The sequence below is a fragment of the Choristoneura fumiferana genome, chromosome 18 (genome assembly GCF_025370935.1).
Source record: "Choristoneura fumiferana chromosome 18, NRCan_CFum_1, whole genome shotgun sequence".
Classification (NCBI taxonomy): Eukaryota; Metazoa; Arthropoda; class Insecta; order Lepidoptera; family Tortricidae; genus Choristoneura; species Choristoneura fumiferana.
In genome coordinates, this window is record NC_133489.1 from 16333313 (window position 1) to 16356676 (window position 23364).

At 40.8% G+C, this 23364-nt stretch overlaps 2 protein-coding genes across 3 annotated transcripts in view; one reads left to right on the top strand and one right to left on the bottom strand.

Annotated features, from left to right (window-relative positions):
- Positions 1 to 145: 145 nt before the first annotated feature.
- Positions 146 to 2022, top strand: LOC141437676 (gamma-glutamylcyclotransferase-like). Its single transcript, XM_074101128.1, has 3 exons — positions 146 to 560; positions 998 to 1131; positions 1611 to 2022. Exons 1-3 carry the CDS (start codon positions 435 to 437, stop codon positions 2008 to 2010), a joined length of 660 nt encoding a protein of 219 aa, XP_073957229.1. The 5' UTR covers positions 146 to 434; the 3' UTR covers positions 2011 to 2022.
- Positions 2023 to 3605: 1583 nt separating this feature from the next.
- Positions 3606 to 23364, bottom strand: part of InR (Insulin-like receptor) — a 29259-nt gene continuing 9500 nt past the window's right edge. Inside the window, exons 9-24 of one of the 2 annotated variants that reach the window (XM_074102245.1) lie at positions 22449 to 22678; positions 21748 to 21924; positions 21039 to 21232; positions 20653 to 20818; positions 19286 to 19336; positions 17800 to 17994; positions 16429 to 16583; positions 15780 to 15947; positions 14855 to 15103; positions 14517 to 14605; positions 13851 to 14082; positions 13086 to 13304; positions 12591 to 12671; positions 12159 to 12302; positions 11032 to 11134; positions 3606 to 7585 (exon numbers count right to left, since the gene is read on the bottom strand). In XM_074102245.1, the coding sequence (XP_073958346.1) occupies positions 7338 to 7585; positions 11032 to 11134; positions 12159 to 12302; positions 12591 to 12671; positions 13086 to 13304; positions 13851 to 14082; positions 14517 to 14605; positions 14855 to 15103; positions 15780 to 15947; positions 16429 to 16583; positions 17800 to 17994; positions 19286 to 19336; positions 20653 to 20818; positions 21039 to 21232; positions 21748 to 21924; positions 22449 to 22678 (2701 nt within the window). In that variant the 3' untranslated portion in view covers positions 3606 to 7337. The remainder of the gene's footprint in view (positions 7586 to 11031; positions 11135 to 12158; positions 12303 to 12590; positions 12672 to 13085; positions 13305 to 13850; positions 14083 to 14516; positions 14606 to 14854; positions 15104 to 15779; positions 15948 to 16428; positions 16584 to 17799; positions 17995 to 19285; positions 19337 to 20652; positions 20819 to 21038; positions 21233 to 21747; positions 21925 to 22448; positions 22679 to 23364) is intronic. The other variant, XM_074102246.1, reaches the window with a different exon arrangement.

The window sequence follows — 23364 nt, forward strand, 5'->3', positions numbered from 1 at the left end:
AAAACCCTGTAAAATGCAGTTGATTCGTAAATAAATTTACACAACACAATGAACACATGAGCTTCTTGTTCTTGCTTCACAGTGTGTTCATACATTTATTTAATACAAATAGTCGTAAGCATTTTCAAGGTAAAAAAAAAAATTAGAATTAAACCATAGTAAACTTTAAGAGCAAAAAAAAAGTACTTAACAAGTTTTCAAAAGCTTCATTCATACCCACATCGACGTCCATGTAATAGATGTATACATGCGGTACAATCTTTTTTTTTATTATAAAAATTGTGCAAGTTTTTTTATGACCAATTTATGACATTCAAGAGACAGGCAGTCTTCTGTCAATCATTGTTTACATCTATATTTTTGGTATGAAACAAGCAGAAAAATTATAAGTTAATTACAATACAATATTTTTTCATTTTCTGGAACACTTCAAAATGCTCAAGTCAGAAGTTTATAAGCCTAATACCTTTTTGTACTTTTCTTATGGCAGCAACATGTTCACGTTTCGAATTCACATGTCCAACCCTACAGCACAATTTGTGTCCATAGGACGACTCGATGTAAGAACATTTATACATTTAGTACTTGTGAGGGTGGTGGTAGCCTGATAGAATTTTGTCCTGTGTAAACAATGTGGACTTACAAAATTTGGTAAAATCGGTACCTGTTGATCGTTTATAGAGTCCATAGTCACGCTCGCACGCTATTGCACGCCTTCCCTTGGTGTCATACCTGTATCAGTGGCGTAGCTAGGTAACCTAGGGCCCTGGGACAAATAAAAAAATGGGGCCCACTGCTATCAAAACTGGTAAGGTTTTTTGAAGTAAAATCATTATATATACAAATACTTTAAAAATGCTAAGCAACTTTATCATCAGCTATAAAGCAGAATTTCGAGGGCCCCCTGAGCTTGAGGGCCCCGGGGCACTGCCCCGCCTAGCCCCTTGGTAGCTACGCCACTGACCTGTATTCATATTCGTATTCATATTCTGCATAGAATTACAGAGTGGAATTCATAAAATTTTCGTCATTCTGGGAGGGCCCTACACCAACGCTCGTTGCTACCGCAAATGCTCATGTATGGGGAGTGGTATGGAGAGTACATGAGGACGACATGGAATCCCTCAATGAGTGAGTAAACGTTTTCGTAAAGACTTTAGCCCCGCTAAGTTGGTTGATTTTTAGGGTTCCGGAGCCATGTCTGTCTGTCCGTCCGTCCGAAGGTTATTGCTAAGACGATTTTTCGATTCAGTGATGTGTTTGCGAAATATTCAACTTTAAAGTGCAAATTTTCATGAAAATCGAGCGTCGAGCCCCCCCTCTAAAATCTAAACCGGTGGATGGAAAAATTTGAAAAAAATCAGGATGGTAGTAAGTATATCAAACTATCATGGAAAACTATAACGGCTAAGTTTGCTTTAGAATTATTAGTAGTTTAAGAGTAAATAGCAGCCTAAGGTATAAAATATACCTAAACTTGGAAGATTCCGTATAAAATACGAAATCCTTAGAAAAATATTACTTAATTTTTTCGTAATGGCTACGGAACCCTATTTTGGGCGTGTCCGACACGCTCTTGGCCGGTTTTTAATTGTTCATTTGGTTCGCAGTCAAAAAGGAGTGGACATAAAAAAGTATTACATCAAGCACTTACAAGTTGATACTCCCCACATTGGTCTTCTGACGTGCCGCGCTTACATACAAAAAGTGAATCCTCTACCGCGGGGGGATAAGGACGAGATACCCGTGGAACGCCGGCCGTCGTGGTCGCTGAAAGAGATCATGATATACGGAGCCAGGGAACACAGGTTGCCGGATTATTACATTAAATACTTGAAGGCCCTTAAACATAACGGCAGTGAGGGCGCCATCAGGATGGTGTGTCTGCTCAACAGATACGGCAAGAACGCCCCGTGCGATTGCCGGGTACCAGGCCGCATACAAAGGAAACCGTTAAAAATTGATCTCGTCAAGAAACTAAAGCAAACTGATCAATCTATAAAACGTTAAGAATAATCGGTACCTACCAGCAATTTTATTTATTAAAACAACTGTCAAGCTTCCCGTCTGATATTTTATAAGTCCAACGAGTACAGTCGCCATCAGACATTTCGGAGCGGCCAAGGTGGTCAAACATATTGGCGCATGCACTCTATTATTAAGGAGTTCATGTTTCGATATTTTTTATCAGCTTGGCCGCTTTAAAATATCTGATGGCGACTGTACGTAGGTATGTAGCGAGCACTAATAATTCTGTTATTATAGCTAATAGTACTAATAACCCAACAGACAAGTAAATTCTGGTTACAAAGTGGTAGTAACCAGGGCTGTACACAGCCCAGCGGTTACACATAAACCGGTATTTATATTTACAGGTTACACCGGTTTCGTTATTAAGATTACGTTCGAACAAAATGATTTGGGAACGTTGTTATTTTATTTAGGTTACGTCCGAACGAAATTATTAGGGAGCGTTATTATTTAGGTTACGTTCGAAAGCAATTATTTGGGAACTTTATTTCGAAGCGCTCCCGCTATATATACTGTAGTCTTTGGCGCTCCCTAACCGGTTACTCGGTGTTCGGATATGGATGACCGTGCGAGGCTCGCTCGCGCCTCGCACTACGAGCGTACCTGTTCGCAGTGTTGCCATTTATACAGATTTGTCTGTATTTATACAGATTTTAAGCTGTCGATACAAATAACAGTTTTTACAATTTGATAATTTTCTTATTTTTTTTTATTTCGATAAGTAATCTAAGATACAATAGTTTAATGTCAACTGCTTGTCACCTTTTACGAAAGATTGCTTTTTCCGAATCAGAGACGTTATTTTTAATGAAAAGTCCTGGTGCTTCACCACACGTTCCATTTTATCATATGCATTACGAGGAGCATAAATTGCTTAGCAACTTTAAGTAATTGAAATTCAACCCGTGAAATACTTGTTATTGAGTAGTAACTCCGATGGTTAACACTGTGGTCATCATCATCAGTTCCATTTCACCAAATGATGATTTTCAAGAGCAAATACACGAGTTACTAGTAAATATATCCAATTTACCATACCTACAATATTTGAAGAGTTCCTTCGGTTTCCTTAAGATCCAATCATCAGAGCCAAATTTGGTGCTTATACTCGTAGACAATCGCAAAAAAAAATCAAATCGGTTCATAAACAACGGAGTTCTGAGGTAACAAACATAAAAAAACCGGCCGAATTGATAACCTCCTCCTTTTTTGAAGTCGGTTAAAAAGCAAACAAGTCGGGTAAAGCAAAGCGAGCGGTCATTCTCCCAATTCTACGTTCACCCGGAGGGAGCGCTCTCTAACCGGTAAATGGATTTTGTTCCCTCATTATGCTCCGAAATATTCTTGCGAGCGTAACTTTTATTATGGGTTAGGCTCTCAGTGTGGCTCTAACCGCTACGGAAAATTTACCGGTTAGAGCAATATTCTTGCGAGCCTAACCTTTATTATGGGTTAAGCTCTCAAAGTGTGGCTCTAACTAACCGCTACGGAAAATTTACCGGTTTACAAGCCCTGGTAGTAACAGGCAGAAATTGGAAATGAGAAAAAACGTCTTTTTATTTTTGTAACTTTTTTATTAATATAAATATTAAAATTATTATTAATAGGTACTCGGTTGTCATTAAATTAAATAAGTATAATAATAAGTGCCATTCCACCGCTACGAGCACAGCGTGCGCCACCGCCCGGAGGATGGCGGCAGGCTGCTGCGAAGCGTTACAACTAGCAATTAGGTACGCAGTTAAAACTAAGCTAAAGGGACTGTTTCACCATCCATTGATTAGCGTTAACCGACTGTTAAATGTGATGCCGTCTCTATCTATTCGAACAAAACAAATAGAGACGGCATCACATTTAACCGTCACTTAACACTAATCAATGGATGGTGAAACAGCCCCTAAGTCTTATATTATGACCACGATCGTCCATAAAGTATTTATATCGACTAAATAAACTAGAAGAAAATATTAAAGCAATAATAAAGTTTCTTTTTATACTTTGTGACTATCGATATTACAAAACACGCATCCAGATTTGTCGTTACTTTTCTATAGGTACACCATCTGTGCGTCCATACCGGTGGAATGACAAGCACATTGAACACTACTTCCAAAGTTTGGTGAATTGTATCTAAATTGAGCATAGAGCACAACGCTACCCCGACACTTACACCATTACACAAACACGCACACACATCACACAAGGAACACAATCATTTGGAAATATTATAATATTTTATTATCAGTCAATAATTTATGCGCATAATATAATTACTAAAAATGAGGTAAGTATGTTTACAGCAGCTGCCATAAAAGGTGAAAATCACAATAACATAAATACTGTCGAAAATAAGAGCGCAAGTGTTGAAGACAGCCACGGGCGACGCCGTGTGAGGCAACGTTGTGCGAGTCGCCCGCAGCACTCCACGCGGCGCGGGAAGACTTGGCGAGTCGGACCTGCCGGCGTTCCGTGTTTTACAAGTTATCGTCGGGCAAGTAGATTAATTAAAGGAAAGGGGGCGCGCCGGTGGAGTGCCTCGGTTCGCTCGGCGGCACGCGACGCGCGGCGCGCGCAACACGTTACAGTAACAATCCAGCGAGCGAGCTCCACTAGAATGCTCATTGGCGATCAAAGGTGGAAAAAACATGGCTCTAGAATTAAATTATTACACTAATCTGTAACTACAATATTTGCATAAATTGAGCAAAAGGCACTATGCACTTTCTAAAATTAAACATTTATTTGGATTTCAACTTTGGAAAAGAATTTGAAATCAAAGGTAGAACGTTTTTTGAGCTAATAAAACTATGATTAATGCAAGGTGCCTTGAGCCCCGACAGAGACACGCATCTGTTGCTCCCTCGCTAACTGAAAGGCTACAGTGCACTCGAACGGAATTATACAAATCATTACAATAGTTACTGCTAGCCATTTGTAAAACATGCCCCATGCCCACCCAACCTTTACTGAATCATATTCGTGTGGCACGGTTCTGGACCGCTGCGAGCGGCCGCCCGCGCGGTCGACAAACCTGCTTTCCGTTGAAGGCTGGATGTATCAAGGCACTCGTTTACACTTACACTTAGAACACTAACACAGCGCCTTGCAGACACTGCATCCGTTGTCCTCATATGTTGTGGTGTAATCACCGATTATTGTGTTGAAATTTACACTGAAGATTTGTATAGCAAAATTAAGTATAAAAATCATTGTTGATCATGATCAGATACCGTCTAAGCCTTGGCACACACAAATGGACTAACCCGTCAACGTGTGGCATGGTGTCCATGGCAACCTCATACGGTTAGCAACGTGCCATGACTTTCGTTTATTTGACGTCAAATATCTCTTTCTAACGTAGATATGTATTTCGAAACAAAGGAAAGCTCAATCGCCGTATGTTTTTGGTCGTTCTAAAAGCACGTCCATATCGATATTACAGTATTCGGGATTGAAATTTCGAATAAACTGTACTTTTAAATGTACTCGAATGGGCATTTTTACCGTCGATTTTGAATTGTACATTAAGTATAAAATATTAAAATAATTTCATTGTATATTGTACCTACTAAATATTTGCATTGTTTTTCATTACCTATGAAGTGGGTACTCTCTCAAACCAAATTCACATTAAACGAGTTCTTAAGTTTACGGTGTTGATATCACGAATGAGTTTCAATTTATTTTTGATGCTATAAAACGGGTAATTCGTTTGGACATGAAATTAGTTCGTTAGAGAGTTCCCCATACATTACATGTATGTGTATTCATAAATATGCAAGTCAGCATGATACATGCGCACTGCGCACATAATTAACTGAATTATCACGCCCGTTCTCTAAATTGACGTACTAATATAACTTTAGTCCATTTCGAGGCTGACATTATGCAACCCGCAAAATAACAAAAAAACTATGTCAGTCGAAACAATCTTTAGTCACAGAAGGGACGTGGCGCGAGTCTACAGGCTGTTCACCCATAGGTATGAACGCTGCACTGCATTTCGTTATCTAACTATTTTACTGAATACAATATGTAGGTATGTAAATTTTCAAATGCAACAACAATTATAACACAATAACTATTTAAAGATGATTACAATAATGTCTATTGTATAATTGATACAGAACACATTGTTTTCATAGTCAATATTTACATAAGTTACATTGAAAATAGTAGGACAAATACACGGGTACATATTCAAGACAAGTGGTTATGATTTCAACTATAATTAGTAACATAATATATAACAATAAATAGATGATCTAAACTTTGAATTCAATAATAATTCAAGTCTTTGCTGATAAATCCGATTTAAGGAAATATTTTTTCTAATACGTTGGAAATATACAATTGAAAAATCAAAAATATTAAACAGATGATTATGAGTATTATAATATGAAATAGTTAGTATATATTTGACGGACACTGTGGAAACATGGAGACACTTAGACACAATTTTTTAGAGAATATTTATTTTTTTGAGGTTCATCTGATAAATGACATTCGTCAAATGAGGTACGTTAACAAATCGATCAAAGCAAAGGAAGCAGAAATGAATAAGTAAAATGTAACAAACACGTCCCCAAAGAGTGCAGCGTCTCGACAAGAGCGCGGGTCGCGGTCGGCCGCTGTTCAATATCAGGAAATTAATAAACACCAGTTGTACACGATCTTACAGCTACACAATTATATAAACACTTAACATCTTACACGGTATACTTAACATTAATAGGCTATGTCAATATGACACCGATACAACTATTGATTGAGGTAAACTATATAGGATTCGCGTCGGTGGGCGGACCGACTTTAATATCGTTTCAGCAAAAATAATAATTTCCTGATATGAAAACGGTTCGTCACACGCGAAGGAAGAGTCATTGCGTCCGTAACGTACTTTTAACGAAATAATTAACTAGATTTAAATTCTAGACAACTTCGCCGCTGCAGGTCGGCACTCTCCGCGCGCAATAAATTATAGTTATAAATGCAGAGAAGATTTAAGAACTTTCCCTTAATATATAAATTTACACTAAAAATAAAAATAAATCAGTAGGTAACGTTCGCGCGACAGCGCGACGACAATAATAATAGCTCGGCTCGTAATACGCACAATCGATAAAAAATATATACAGCGACGTCACACACGTTGCGAATCGCGACCGTCGCGCGGCCCTCAATAAATAAAGACGAGTCGAATAATTCGCTAACTACGCTTACGGCTAGGATTCGAGGTCCTCGCGGGCCGGCGGGCCCTCGGGCATCGGAGGTAGATTCGGTTTGGTGGCGGCGGGTCGGCGGGGCTAGCACGGCGTGGAGGTGGGGTCGCGCGCGTAGCGGTCCGGCGGCACGCCGTTGGGCCCCTTGAGCGGCAGCGCGGCCGGCTGCGGCTGCGGCTGCAGCGGCTCGGCCGCCGCGTCGTCGTCGCGCGACCGCAGCGACGACAGCTCGCGCACCCACGACGCCAGCCGCCCCGACACGCCGAACAGGTTCGAGCCCGAGCCCGTCGCCACCGCGCCCACGCCCACCTCCGGCAGCTCCTGCTCCTCCTCTGCAATAAACGATACATACCACATCATATGCCGTTCAAGAACACCTCGTACCGTACAGTCACCAGCAGATGAGCAGCTGTGCTGATCAAAATGATCTCTAAACACTTTCTCGTCACCATGGCAGTAGAGTCGTGTATTTTGAGCACCGTAACCGCTCATCCACTTCTGCTGCAGACTGTACACTCTTAAATTTACGAAGTCTGCAAGACCGCCAAGTATTTTAGGGTGAATATTCGGGCGTTTGTACCGCCGTCATTGTTCTCAACACTTTTTATCAGATTTCTTAAGAAATAGGTACATTAAACATCAACATGTGTCAACATTCATCGATATGTGTTGGATGTTGATGTTTGTTGTACCTTTTTCTTAAGAAATCTGATAAAAAAAAAGTTGAGAACAATGACGGCGGTACAAACGCCCGAATATTCACCCTTTAACTGACGTATCTTCTGCGCTGACAAAATCGAGAAATACTTGACACGTTCCATACGAACTAGAACTAATAACGATGCTACGAAAACGGTTCCACTCACCTGTAGCAGAGTACCATATGTTTTTTTATGAGCATCATTGATTTTGGTAGCGCAAAAAACAAAGCTAAATATAGGTACCTTCCTATTCAAGCACAGGAACATATTTATCTATATAGGTATGTTTATCTTATGCCCAGTACCCATAGGACGAGCTTTGCTTAGATTGGGACTAGGTCAATAAGTCTCAAATTATCTTATGATAATTGAGCGAACTCTCTTATGAAATTCTACAACTGTAAAAGCTATGGGTACCATCAGCCAAATAAGTGGTCTATAAATTTTTAAACAAATCCCTATCAAATGAATACTTATGTCCCTAAAGTCGAACTTTCAAGTTGACAGATATGTCTATTGGCATTATTGTTTTGTGACATGCAAACGATTATCAACTTAGGGCGGTAGACCACATATTTGGCTGATGGTACATATAACTTGTTCTCACAAATATAAAACTAACAACTGAAGCGACTACTCGCGTAGTATTCGTATCGCACCTAGTTTTAAGCAAATAAAGGAAGCCCACACAATGTTTGGTTATAAAAATAATATTTCATCAATATTATATTCGCCAAAATGTGCAACGAATCTTTGCAAAAAAGTATAAAGCATGCTGATCTTTTATAAATAGACACATTAAGGTAATAATAATAATAATGCAGCTCCTCCCAATTATAATATTATATTCTGCGGATTTTACTCAGCACACACTTATTATAATAGAAACGAATGTATTTTTGTACGTATATCTAATATTAATGCATTCACTGCCACCGACGCATATATGCGTTTTTGGAACTTCCCCCCAGTGCTGCTGTCATAATTATATTCATACAGTTTGAACGCACATGTGCGTCGGTTGGTCAGTCAAGTCAAGGCAGGTGGCAGTGAATGCGTTAAGTTAGGACACAATTCGGCAGGGGCGTCAGTTAGGCAAGTAGGTAAATTGATGAATACTGAATACACGTAACTACAGAGTAAATCAAGAAATGATAACAAATTTGCGTTGTATTATTGTCATGCATAAAGTTGGCGTCATCTAAAACGAGCGCTTGAAGTCAACAGATGACTAACACTATTTACACCGTGTTTTTCTAGATTACCGTCAACTTCGACAATAGGTTTAGTTTTTTGTAGAAACTACGTGCTAATTAACTTCTTGGCGAAATCGTTAAACAAATTTCTTTCTTACTTCTTATTTATTACTTCATAGTCGTTACTAAAGATCAAATTGTTAAATTCACAAACTTGACGGGTTACATTGACGGGACACATTGGAGAAATTAAGTTCATTTGGCCTGTTGAATGTTCCCTTGAAGTTAACGGAAATTCAAAATAACACGTATGATACGAGTCGTCAGAAGTCACAGGAATGCCACGCCGCGCACCGCTGTCAAAGCTTCATAAAAATGCTCCTCAAAACTCGCTATTTTTTGCCAGAACTCTTTTTTTAAGTGACGCTAACTAAACATTACGGTTACTTACTCATAGGCACACTGTTTCGGGGCAGCTCTCTGGCGGCGTGGCGGGACAAACAAGCGCGCAATGTTACACTACACACTTATTTACGTAGTGATTTAATGAATATTTAACGACGACGCCGACGACACGACGCGGACACGAATATCCTCAAAAATGTTGATTGAAATAAGTTAGAAAAACAGTTTAACTGTAATTAAAAAAGTGACCCGCTTATATAAATCAATTATTTTAGCTGGTTTGAAAGTGAATCAAAAGGCAGAGCAAATTAACATGAAATTGATAGAACGCATGGATCGGTCAGCCTCATGCCTTGTTTGATTATTCATACTCATTCATACTCAGGAGAAGCTGAGTACAATATTTCAGTTGAATAGCAAATCTTTGAGAAACATCACTTCGCATCATTGGCTGACGTCGTCGCTTAGCGATGCCTCTTCTTTTTATTCCTTAATATATTTACTAAATGATTATTGGCGAAAACGATCAGAGGATATTCGCAAACTTTGTACTATACAGAATCTCCCAAAACCGATGATAATCCGTCGACAGCAGACAGGGCTGTTATTACTTATTTTATTACCCCTCACGATAACAAAATTTAAGTTTAGTAAAAATGGCTGGAAGTTTTTGTCAAACATTCCTGAGAAGTCCGATAATTGTTCTTTTCGTGTTTAACTCTGATTAGCTTCAGTTTTATTCACGGATATGTAAAAAACAAAGCCATTTATTTTTGATTAAACCTAAAATTAATTAGCTGCCCTATCAGCTGTCGGAGGATTATCGTTGATTTCTGGGACACCCTGTAAATATCCGTTACATCACTAGTTTACATAGTACAATAATACAATGCCAATGTTATCATTCACTCATACACCAATATGCACAATGCACACAAATACGTGTAAAGGTTTTATGTTCATGTCAGTTTTAAGACTATCAAATTGTAACATGTACCTGAGTGTTGAAGTCAATAATAATTAATTATTATGATTAGGCCGTATTGTCTAACGCGTAGGCGTTAGCGATTGCATTCACCGTCTTTTTCTACCCTGATCTTTCTACCATGTGACAGAAAAAAAAGGAGAAAAATGATTGTGATTCCAAGTGCGTTAGACAATAAGGTGATTAAGGATTGAATATCGTTTAGTAGAATTTTCGTTGCGTAGACAGTCTGAACTATTTTATGGGAACCGAAACACCCGCGTTGGATTGTAACAAGACCATTTTTACCACACTGCATGGAGAGGTAATGTTTTTTCGACATGACAACCAATCAAACCCAATTTTACTTTTAAATAATGAGTATTTAGTTTGAATAAATGCGTCAAATCTTCGCCATTACCTTTACCTGTCGTTGAAACGAAATTTCACGAAATGATAGATTCCACTAGTGTTAATTAAACTCTAATTTTGGCGTAGTAGTAGGTACTAACCGCGCGCATTCCTCTGCGCCTGGTAAATCTCCTGGCCTTGTGCCGTGTGGAAGAAGGACCGTGGCCTGAAGTACGGCGCTGCCGACGGCGCTAAATCCGCCACCTGTGGGCACCATACGGTTTAATACTTGCTGTGAGAGACGTGACATTGCACAAGGTTTTAAATTGAACAGACTCCCGTCTGTCAAGACCCTTTTTCTAAAATAGTGAATCTAAAATTAATATCAAATACCCCGCCACCTGGGTTTAGGGTCTGCCAACTTGGAGCAGTAAAAAAATAAATTCTATGTCAATGCAATCAAAAGACACGGTAATTAAAAGTGGTGTTTCCATCGGGGCATCAAAAGCTACTTCCAGTTATCCTAGAAACTCGAGACTTCGTATGAAGGTAGCTCTTACAGCACAAACAGTTAAGGCTCAGTTTCATTGGTCCATGCGGGCGGTTTCTCCTCGCAGGCGCTATAATCACTAGTGTAACCCAAATGCAGCTCTATGGAATACGTTATAAAAATCTCCCGTACCCCGCCTGCAGGCTCTATCGACCAAAGAAAACTGTTCCCCGAAGGCGGGCCCTATGGCATGCGTTGTAAAAATCTCCCATACGCCGCATGAGCCCTATCGACCAATGAAAGCGGTTCCCCGAATCCGGGCAAGATGGAATGCGTTATGGAAATCGTCACTACTTTTAAAAAAACTCGTAGATCAAAATAGATAATTTTTCTGAGTAATCTTTATAGACATTACATCAAGGTTCAATTTTGTTGACATATTGATTTTAGATACGAGATTTTTCTTAAGTAGTGACGAAATCTGCCGTACGCCGCATTAGGCCCTATCGAGCAACGAAACCGAGCCTTTAGAAAAGTCTGAAAATCTTAATGAACTGAAACAATTAGTTTGCTGACCCGCGACCTTATGATAGCTACTTTTATGCAAAAAATGTGTGTCCATGCACACAAATTACACAAACTCTTCTATCTCAACCACCACATTACATTGACGCGTTTTGAATTCGACCAGAGGTCATCTTCAGAGCAACACAACACAACCGTTCACCATAATACCAAATGTTAGACCTTGAGATGTTGATAGAGAGATCTATCGTAAATGGTTTGTCCTGTACTGACCAGCTGCAGGAATGTGGGCCGCATGGCCTGGCGGTGCTCCCAGCACGCGCGCATCAGCTCGTACAGCCGGTCGGGGCAGTGCTCCGGCCGCTCCATCACGCCGCCCTCCACCACGTAACGCAGCACTTGCTCGTTCGACAGACCCTGGAACAAGCAAGGGTTCTCAATGTCAACAGATGACCCGCATGCCTTCATAAAACAAAACAAGTGCGGGTACTTCGAAGGACTCGCTCTGCTAAACGAACGTCATGCTGGAGTTTACTCGTGACCACGCGGTCTCTGCAGTGACGTCGAGTAATTTTAGTAATAATATTGTCCTAAGTATATATGTCCCGTTTGTAATTGTAACAATAAGTATGAGTGAAAATCGCGAAAGTTTAAGAGTGAAACAATATAAATATGTAGTATTACTAGTCTACAACGTAATATTACCTGGTAGGGCTGCATAGCAAGCGTCGCCATCTCCCATAAGACGATCCCAAAACTCCATATGTCACTACTACTAGAAAACACCTGAAAGAATAATGATAATGTTATAAATTTCATACATTCATTATCCAAACTAATAACCACAAATTTGAAATTATGACGACTAGAACGATAATTGCCTGTTTAATTTAGGACACTGGAAAACATGTTATTGGAGACTTGACGCAGTTTTACCAAGCTTTTGATGTAGTTTTATCAAGCTTAATTTAAAAAATAACTAAAGATTTAAAGAACTGAGAGTGAGATGAGTTATATAATGCACTTTATTTTTATGACAAGTCAAGCAAAACAAAAAAAAATGCAATATTGTATATGTCTGGTGAAAAAGATGCATAATATTTTAACGTTAAAGCTCATATAAAAAAAGTTCCGATCCTAAAATGCCGCAAACAATCACCGTTCTAGTGCCGTACCTCATCTTTGTCTGTAGTTACTTACCCCATCTTTTAAGCTCTCGGGGCTCATCCACCTAACTGGTAGCAGGCCCTTAGAGCCTTTCCTATAATAATCAGTCTCATAAATGTCTCTGGTCATGCCGAAGTCCCCCACTTTGACTGTGAGGTCGCCGGCGACCATACAGTTGCGCGCCGCCAAATCGCGGTGCACAAACTTCTTGGCCGATAGGTAGGCCATACCATCGGCTATTTCTATAGCCATCTGGAACAAAAACAAGGTGATCTGTTAAGGTTATCTGGGTTAAACTAAAGAGTTTTTTTTTCTAGTTATGTCTAGGAATAACTACTTGATGATGACAACTACCGTATTGACAGCTGACAACTGGGACTTCTCGACCCATATACTAAGGACGGGGACGCTGTTCAGGTTGGCCGCTTTCGCCGGTTGCGGGCGCCGAACTCAAATGGGTCAATCGAATTTTTAGTTTTTAGTCTAGCTTGTTACGCTGGTAATGTCTCCCAAGTTAGTTACAAGGAAATGTGATAGTTTTAAGGCAATTCCTTCATGGCTCATCTCCTAAGCATGCTAATAGTAGACATTGCCAACATTTTTTCTAAGAAAGTGTATCACTAAATGTCTCCTGAGTGTCGGAACCGAACAACATACACTTAAAATTTGATTGATCCAAATATGCCCAAGGCAATGGTGCGGCCGGTGGCCTCACTAGTATAAATAGTATCAAATATGAGTTATCTTCAGCAACTTAAGCGGGTTGGTCGTGTCGTGTGATTGGATGTTATGTAATACCTGCAGTATGTTCTGCAGCGTGGGCGGCGCGGAGGCGGCGTCGCGGCGCGGCTGGCTGGCGTCGGGGTCGGGCCGGTGCGAGCGCAGGTAAGTCTTGAGGTCGCCGTGCTCCATCAGCTCCATGACGACCAGCGTGGGCTGCCCCCGCGACACCACGCCCAGCAGCCGCACCACGTGAAACGTGTCGAACGCCTTCATCACCGACGCCTCATTGAGGAACTCGATGCGCTCCCTGGAGAAACGACACGCTCAAACTTGTATTCCGATCTGCTGGATCTCGAACACAAAATTATTATGACAAATAATGTGACCCGAGCTTACTGCGGGCGATGCGCAGTTAACGCAGTTCATACGAGAATAAAGGTTTCTGTGACAAGCTACGCACGTCGCCTGGGCCTAAAAATTCGCATAGGCTTTGAAGCGCGGGCTGCCTATCTTGCTAAAAAGCAATGTATTCGCCTCTCAAGGCGATTGCTTAAAAAAATAGTTATTCAAAGTCAAGATTTCATTATACAGTCTAGGCAATAACCATTTATGAATGTCCAAATCTACCACCGGTATTGCAGCGATTGTGTAGTCAGCCGCAAATATAAGGGAGGGGTGAAGGTGCCCAAATATAAAAATAGGTTTTTTTCAATCCCTAACCGGTCTATTACAACAACTTACCTGTCAGTGGCATGCTCATTGACAGTTTTCACAGCGCATCGAGTTTCCGGCTTGCCTTTGGCGAGGCCCTTTGCTATTCCTTCATACACCTAAAATAACATAACAGTTTAGCGTTTTACATCCATTTTTAAAATATCCACAATACAAGTATACAGAAAAAGACCTCAGAAAAAGGACATATCTCAAATAAAAAAAAAACACTAGAGTTATTTATACCATCCTTCAGAATGTCTTAAGCTATACAATGGTATAAATAAATAACTCAAAAGTGATTTCTTTTGAGATACCGCCGTCTGCCTTAAGAGGGCAGTATATCAAGATATTAAGAGACGGCTTACCATGCCGAATGATCCTTGGCCAAGTTCCCTTATGCACTCGATGTTACTCCTTGGCACTTCCCACTCGTCGGGCACGTACACCGTCGACACATACTCGGGGTTGACGCTTGCGAACAGCTTGTTGGCTTCGGTCGGCAGGAGGAGCCCTCTCCGCGCGTACCAGATACCGCCGCCTAACACCAGAATGACTATGAGGCAACCGCCCACTACGCCCCATATCCACTCGTAACCAGATTCTGCTGTACGCTCCTGAAATATAAACGGCACTATGATGGTGGGGTTTAAGTAGAATCTTAATTGTAGGGAAAAACTTTTCATCAAGCCTTTGAATGTTTTCAGGTACCTACGGCCGGCTTTAGCCATCTAGGTGCCGCGGGCGAGTCATGCCTTTGGCACTCTTTTAGATAGAAGCAAAAAAAAAAATACAGGCGTGTTTGTTAGACATAGAATACTCATACTCACTCCTGCGAGATAAGTCTAGTCTAGTTTTCACTTTAGATCGATAAAAATAAGTATTCAAATTAAGCGCGGCGCCCTTTATACCACCAGGCGACCCAGTCAGCCGCCACGGAAAATTTGATATGGGTAGCGAAGACATTGATATGGGCCTCCGCAAAGTAACACTTGATTCTACAAATTACTTATCATGAAATCACACAACAACCCTTTGGTCCCCAGTTGTCCTCTTTGCAGGTGGTAGGACCTTGTGCAAGGTCCGCCCGGATTGCTACCACCATCTTGCTCGCTAATCCTGCCGTGAAGCAGCAGTGCTTGCGTTGTGTTCCGGCAATACCCCTGGTGTTGCAGATGTTTATGGGCGGTGGTGATCTCTTACCATCAGGAGACCCACTTGCTCGTTTTCCATTCAGTCGAATAAAAAAAAAACTTTTATCGACCAATATTTTTACAACATCAAAGTACTTACCGGTATAAAGACGTATATGTCCGAGGAGACGTTCCCCGCACCGCTGACAGTGATGGGCGTGATCCGGATGGTGTAGTTCCCGGCGGCGAGGTTCCGGATCAGGAACCCTCGCCCGCCGTTCTCGTAGTCCGTCGCAGAGATGCAGCTTTGTAGGCCCACGTCTTGCGCCTGTAAAATTTATTATTATTAGCAATAGTATATTTGACATCCATCAGCATCACTAATCAATTAATGCGTTTCATGAGCTGTCAAAACGCATTCCCCATACATTTTGTACGATAACACTGAACTGTGACGTTATATTTAAACCAACAGTATTGGCTATTTATTTGTCACTAAAAATTTAATTTTATAGTTAATTTTTTAGGGTTCCATTCCACCCACTTGAAAAGGAAAATATGAACCCTCATATGATCAGATCACTTGTGTGCCTTTCGGTCCATATGTCAAAGGAGATTTGCTCCGAAACTACTAGACCGATTGAGTTGAATTCTAGTACACATCACTTATGCAAGGAAGTCGGTGACCCTGAAAAGAATTCATAACTTAAATAAAAAAATAATTTTAAACGAAAATAAACCGGGTGAAATACGTGAAGTGTGTTTCATCTCACTTTTTAACCATAAATAAATAAATAATGTATTCCGACCTGCGCATTGTCCTCGACGCGCAGGTGGTGCACGTTGTAGGCGACGACAAACCCGTTGGGGTTGTCAGGCGGCTCCCACGTCACGTTCACGTCCGGCATCGTCTTGTTGGACGGCAACACCTCCGCGTGCACCTTGCGCACCACGTCCACAGTCACTGGGGAATTCATCATTAGCATCAACATACGCCACACTGCCGGGCACAAACCTCCTCTCTGAATCAGAGGGCTTGGGCCGTAGTTCCCACGCGAGCCAAGTGCCGATTGGGAACTTCACACACTCCACTGAATTGCTTCGCAGGTTTGTGCAGGTAAATTTCAAATGTGATTTCGCACATGAATTTCGAAAAACTCATAGGTTTGAACCGAGGTCTGAACTCACGATCCTCTGCTCGAGAGGCCATAGCTTTTTTTACGCGTTCAATTAAATCAATATAAATACACTTTCAATTAGTGTCAAATTAAATCAATTTGACACTAATTGACCTGCCTTTTGTTGTCTAACGCACTCAGAATCACAATCAGAAACGTCGAGGTAAATATTACTTGTGCAATAATAGCGTGATAAGTCCCGTTTGTGGTATTTTAAACACCCAAGATTCCAGAATAAAAAAATGATATTTTACTTAAAGTATGCCCCGACCGGAAATCAAATCCGGAATCTCGAATATTTAATACCTCCCTGGTCCCACTTCAATTTCTAAACCTGACTATTGAGCTAAAATGATTGAGGGAGGAGTTATTATACCTAATCATAATTTTAAGAACAACAAAAAACATACCTAATTCTAATAGCTTACCTTCCTTGGGACCATTCTTTTAGACTGAGTTATTACATTGTAACAAACAAAAAAAACTTAATGAAGCCTATCACATATGAATTCGCCGCTAAAGGCGCTAGTGTAGCAAGAGGTCTCCGAAATGTCAAATGTCACTCGCGGGTTTATTTACAATTAGAATAATTTTGTGAATATTTTGCAATACCTGCAGGGCTACTACAAAACTCGAAACTCGAAGTTCGTGTCGTACCGTCCCCCTTGCTCTCGTATTAAATAGTATAAGTGTCAGAGGGACCGCACGACACGAACTTCTTCACGAATTATGGCAAATATGCGTTACGGGGCAATGAATGTCTGTGTTTTGAGACAGCTTTGTCTTTCGGAAACCTTTGTCCTCCCCTTTTTCCGAACAAATTGGGACTACGCAACGCTGTGACATGCTCGATATTTTATGGTACGGTTTTAAGGTATTAAATATAATTTAAATGTAAAGTTTGTTCTCACGCCTGTAATAACAGTGGCGCCACCTGGTAAAACGGTAGTCCTCATTGAGACCCTCCTCCTTTTTAAAGTCTATTAAAAAAATCCAACTCACATAGCTCCAGCGTCCGGAAGGTGTAGAAGGCTCGCTCAGAGCACCAGTCATCGGCGTAATCTCTATCGCTCTCATTGGCGTGTTGCGCGCGGCACGCCCAAACGCTGACAGTGTACCAAGTGAAGTGACGCATGTTGTTTACTGTGAGGGAGCGCGCGTCCCCAGACAGCTTGTAATACAGCGAGCTGATGAAACCTGGGGAGAGTGCCTCGGTCAATTGAGGGCTAGGTGTAAGTAACGAGACAATGCAAGAGTGCACCGTTCGACACACGTAGGTACAGTTGAATTGAGATGCTATCCTACTAGTTTATATGTGTCTGTCTGGGGCTGAATTTCGTACGTAAATAGCTGGATGTCTGGAATCACACATGGGCTACTTTTTATGCCGATATTCCCTCCCATGGGATGTATATCATGTAAAATCTGAATCGCTAGAAACTTAAAATTTTGCACTCAGGCTTCTTTCATTCGCCTTCTCCTCACTTACGGATTGTATAACAATAATTTTCACGCCACGCCACTGGAAAAATTAAATAGCGAAAATGATGAATGTTGCTTAATTATTTAAATAAAAAATTATGATACAATGTAGACGTGGCCGGCTGGACATGAACATGAGTCGAGCATTACTTATATATTTTCCGTACCTACTAAAGTATGTCATCCATTTCTATATATGTCTGTACTCTATACGTGTGAAACGGTAAACTCGCATTCTCAGTCTCAGCAGATGTAACTTAGCTTTTGTAGGTAATCCTTTCTTTAAAACAGTTGCGTGCTATACAAATGCACTGAGCGACAAGACATGTTAATGTGCGTGAATGAGACCGCCAACTCTCGCCTCCCCACGCCTGATGACGAATGTAGGTATTTAACTCAAGACATTCACTATACGCGTACAACGCCATTGAGAGCCGAAGTATATGATCCGAGGAGAGGTGTTAGAAGGCGATCAACATGCTGGATCTCCCAGATCTCACTTACTTCAGCTCTAAATTAAGTCGTACGCCTATAATTGAACGTTCTCGACCAATAATACATTACTTACCTACATCACAAAACAATTCTTTAGAATATTTTCCCCATCTTCTTTTTTTCTATTTTTTTTACTCGTGCATTTAACTACAATACGAAATGGCAATCAAAACTTAAAATGGATGTTTCAGAACTTATAAACATACCTAAAAATAAAATACCGTTGAACGTGCACTTTCACTTTACATATTGATTTATCCAGCGTAACGATACATGCATTAATTCTATCGTTAGTATTAATTCATGGTTAGTTCAACGAGAGATTGAAATATCCGCCGTCCAGCCGATACGGTAACTGGAGTGACTTTGAATGCCGCTGATTGAAAAAACAAATCGTTACTCTTGGTATCTCAACGGTACAATGGTTATGTTTGTATTTTTTTTTACGTTAAAGTCACTCTGTTTACGAGTTCATGCTACCGGATACCCCGAAATAGATCTACAAAGTAACCTGTGTCATTTTCCGTTATTATGCAAACGTCGTATCGGTGACTGCATTTGGCTGAAACGAGAATGTTTGATGATGATGATGGGTGACGAAGAACTAAAATGAAGTAAGTATAAGTAGGGTTATGAGACATAATTTCTGACTGATGTTGTTAAAGAAGACATCCTTGTATCCGTTAATATCATAGCAGTGTTTGTAGTAGTTGAAAAGTCATATTTATTTTTCTGACAAATGATGTTGCCTCATTGATGTCTACAAGAAAAATTAAAAGAACTGTTATTAGAATTATTCAAACAGATTTGAGTAAAAGAAAAGCATGGAAAAATAAAAAACTTGCAAATAATCTGTAGGCGTTAAATAATCAATAAAAAAAATTTTTTACGCTAAGGGTCTTTTTCACCACTATATATCTCTCGTTACATTGCATATCGTCACTACTTTGAAGAAATCTCGTATCTCAAATCAATACGTTAACAAAATTGAATCTTGACATTATCGATTTTGAGACACGAGCTTTTTCAAAAGTAGTGACGATATATCTCTCGAATTATCCAGGAACAGAAAGTGGTGAAACAGGCCTCAAATAAAAAAGAACCATAATGATGCCAGAGGCATTATAAGGAAGTGTCATTCATGAACAAGCGATGCCGTACTCGAATGCGAATAATACAATTATGAATTGAGATTACGTCGTGTATCTGTCGGCTGGTAGCATCGCGACCCAGTCAATATTGAGAAACCAACCTTGCTTCATATATCATTACAGCTTAAATTTGAAACACCAAATACTAGACTATATATTTACATTTAAAAGTTTCAAGTTTCAATTTCAAGTTTGTTGACACACGTTACAACTCAAATTGAAATTATTCGCATATAGAGTTTATATTTTATTACTTACAAACATGCAATGCAAGTTGTTAGCACTATAGCAGTGAAAACGTTGATAAGAATTCATATGGTTCTGCTTGTAAAGCATATTATGGTTATGATGATATTGGGAGTTATAGCTGATATTGGGGGTGAAATGTGTACTACGGGTCGTAAATGTATGTGATAGATGCTACGAATAAATAATAAGTCAGGAATTGTAACTGCGTTAGAATAATGGCCTTACGTGCTCTTAGTAGGCGGGGCTTAGAATCGTGTTCTGCGCGTCATCTGACATTGTACACGCGCGCAAACCAATCCCAACTTTGTTTCTGAATTTTAACCAATGAACATCGCATTTGAATATGTCGCTTTGGTTTACAGTATGGCCACTTTTTGTCCTGACTTATTATTTATTCTTAGTGTGATGGATGGTGGAGTGTGTGTGATGAGTGTAAAATATGTGTTGATGTGATTGATGGGATTGTCGGGTGAGTTACCATTTTCTTCGGTGAAGTTGGGGTGATTGACCCCGACTTGAGGCACGTTATTGGCGCTAAGTATGACCAGCATGCTGCTGAGACTGTTGTCTATGGATCGGCGCAGGCGGCTCTCGCGCTTGTTCTTGTTGGACCCCCTTGTTGTATTCTTCTGTTTGACGTACACCTGAGGAGTGAAAATACTCGTAGATATAAGTAGCAAACATTTAACGGAATCTTTATGTTATGATTAAAAAAATACTAAAATAAAGCGCGTCACACTTTGAACGTACGATATATTGTACTAACTGAAACCTATTGAATAAACCTATAGTCAAGATGTTGGTCAATATTACAAAAAAAAAATACGAAGACACGAAATAAGATAAAGCCAGATGGTTCCGTACCATATTCTGCAGTTCATTCTCGAAGGTTATGCTCTCTTGCCGCTCCTTCTCCTTAATCTTGTCAAACTTGGTGTACGTCCTGGTCTCTTCTTCCTTGCACTCGCACGACCCGTTCTTGACTTCGCCTGACTTGTCTTCCTTCTTCTCCGCAATATCTTCACCACGGACCGCTATGATGTTTGCTAGTAGACTCGCTGAAAATAAATATTTATATAGTTATAGCTATCGACATGCTACAGACGCTATAACTGCTATACCTACATGCGTGCTATAGATGGCTTCGCTCATCAGTGGAACAGAAGTATAGACTATATATCTTTTGTCCGCGACTATTATCGTTCATCGCGCGCCCGCGGCAACTATAATTGTTTTCCGGGATAAAAACTATCTTATGACTTTTTCAGTCTCAAACTATCTCTACTACTAGTACTACAACTTTTAACCCTAAAAAGTGAAAAATATTTATAGAGGTGTTCAGGCAAACTAACCCAATCATCTGCTAAAATATCCCACGATAGTTTGAAGACTCCTTGTATCAATTCCAACCTTAGGTCAATTCCAGGGTAGGTAGGGCCTTGAGCTGCCTACAGTGGTGGGAGGGCTGGCGACGCTCAGCTGAGACGCGAGCTAGCGCTGTCTACCCTGGAGTTGGACCCAATGCACGCCACATGGCTAATCCAGGAGTTGTCAAATAAAAAACAATACTAACGGTTGGTGCAATAGTTGACATTGGCGCCCATGATCTTGAGCCGGTTGTAGCTGTTGGCTTGCACCTCCACGTGGTAGGCGATGATGGTCCCGTTGGGCATGGTGGGCGGCGACCAGCGCACGGACACCGAGTGCTCCGTGCGCGACTCCTCCGTCAGGCCCACCGGTGGGCTGGGGCCTGGGGAAAACGATGCGTTTTCAAATTAAGGTAGAGTTAGTAAACACGTAACAGATAAACAAGAGGAAGCGGCATGGCAACGAAACATGATGATCATGAATCGCTGCTTTAGTTGGGTAGTGTCACAACTCGAAAAAAACATTGAGTTGTGACACTACCCAACTAAAGCGGCAAAATATGTTCAACTAACCATAGTTACATCAATTTTGTTATAAAATTTCAATTTAGCGCTTCGGGTAGCATCGGGTAATCCTGCAGCCATGTACAGCACAGGAAGCTGAATCACGCACCAATGTGGGTCATTTTCATAGTCAATTTCGCTATGATTTCTTTGGCAAATGTATGGCATGTTGACACGAAATTAGTAGCACAAGAGTTCCACCCTGGTACGTGATTTAACACGACTGCATTCAGCCCTCTATTACTTTCTCGCCCTTTTCTCGCACGCTTTTTTATCCTAGGTGTATTTTTTGCATTAGGTCGTGTAACGAAAATTTTCACGGCACGCATTATAAGGTACTCACGTCCAGGCAGCGTGACGAAGTATTTGATGGGGCTCTGAGCGCCCCTCTTGTCTTGCAATGTTGTGTAAGTCTTGACGTAGACGGCATACCGCGTGAACGGGATGAGGTGGTTGACGGGATGGAAAACGGGCTGCTGGCTGTCACAGGTGTCGTTGGGGAAGCCCGGGCCCGGCTTGACGATCGCCGTGTTGTTGCGGACGTCGTCGTTTGCTATGTCGAGAACGTTCCATCTGCGAGATAAGAGAAACCAATACTTAGGCTGCGTTTCCACCAAAAATGTGGGAGAATGTGTTTCATGAAGCAATAGAAACGCTACAGTGCCTACGTGTACAGCACATCTCTGGTGGAAACAGCTGAGCGGAGCGGGGCTAGGTAAATGATGTGTTTCTATTGGCTCATGAAAAACACATTCCTCGCAACACATCCTCGCACATCTCTGGTGGAAACGGAGCCTTAGACTATTTCGCACAGGAGATCATTCACTAACTAATAATTAACCACGAATAAGTACCAACCTGTCCTGTATTGATATACTATTTAAGTTATCTTAACAATAAAAAAATCACGTCAGACTCTAGAAAGTGGGTGCGCCTTTTTTGCTATTTCTAAACCTAGAAACCGACGATTTCCTCGTTTTTTTTCGGACGGACGGTTACTGTTAGCCTCCGATGGCTTTTGCACTTTACCGAAGAGGGTGAGCTACTAGATGGGTCGCTCTGCAAGATGGTTCGGTTTACCAGTCACCAGTATACTTAAGTGGTACCGAAAAAAACACACTTGATTTTGTCAGGGCTTAGGCTGTAGTTTGACACCGCTTTCTGCAATCTGTCTCTTTTTAGGGTTCCGTAAATACGACCGAAAAAACAGAACCTTTATTAGATCACTTTGTTGTTCGTCCGTCTGTCACAGTATGTAT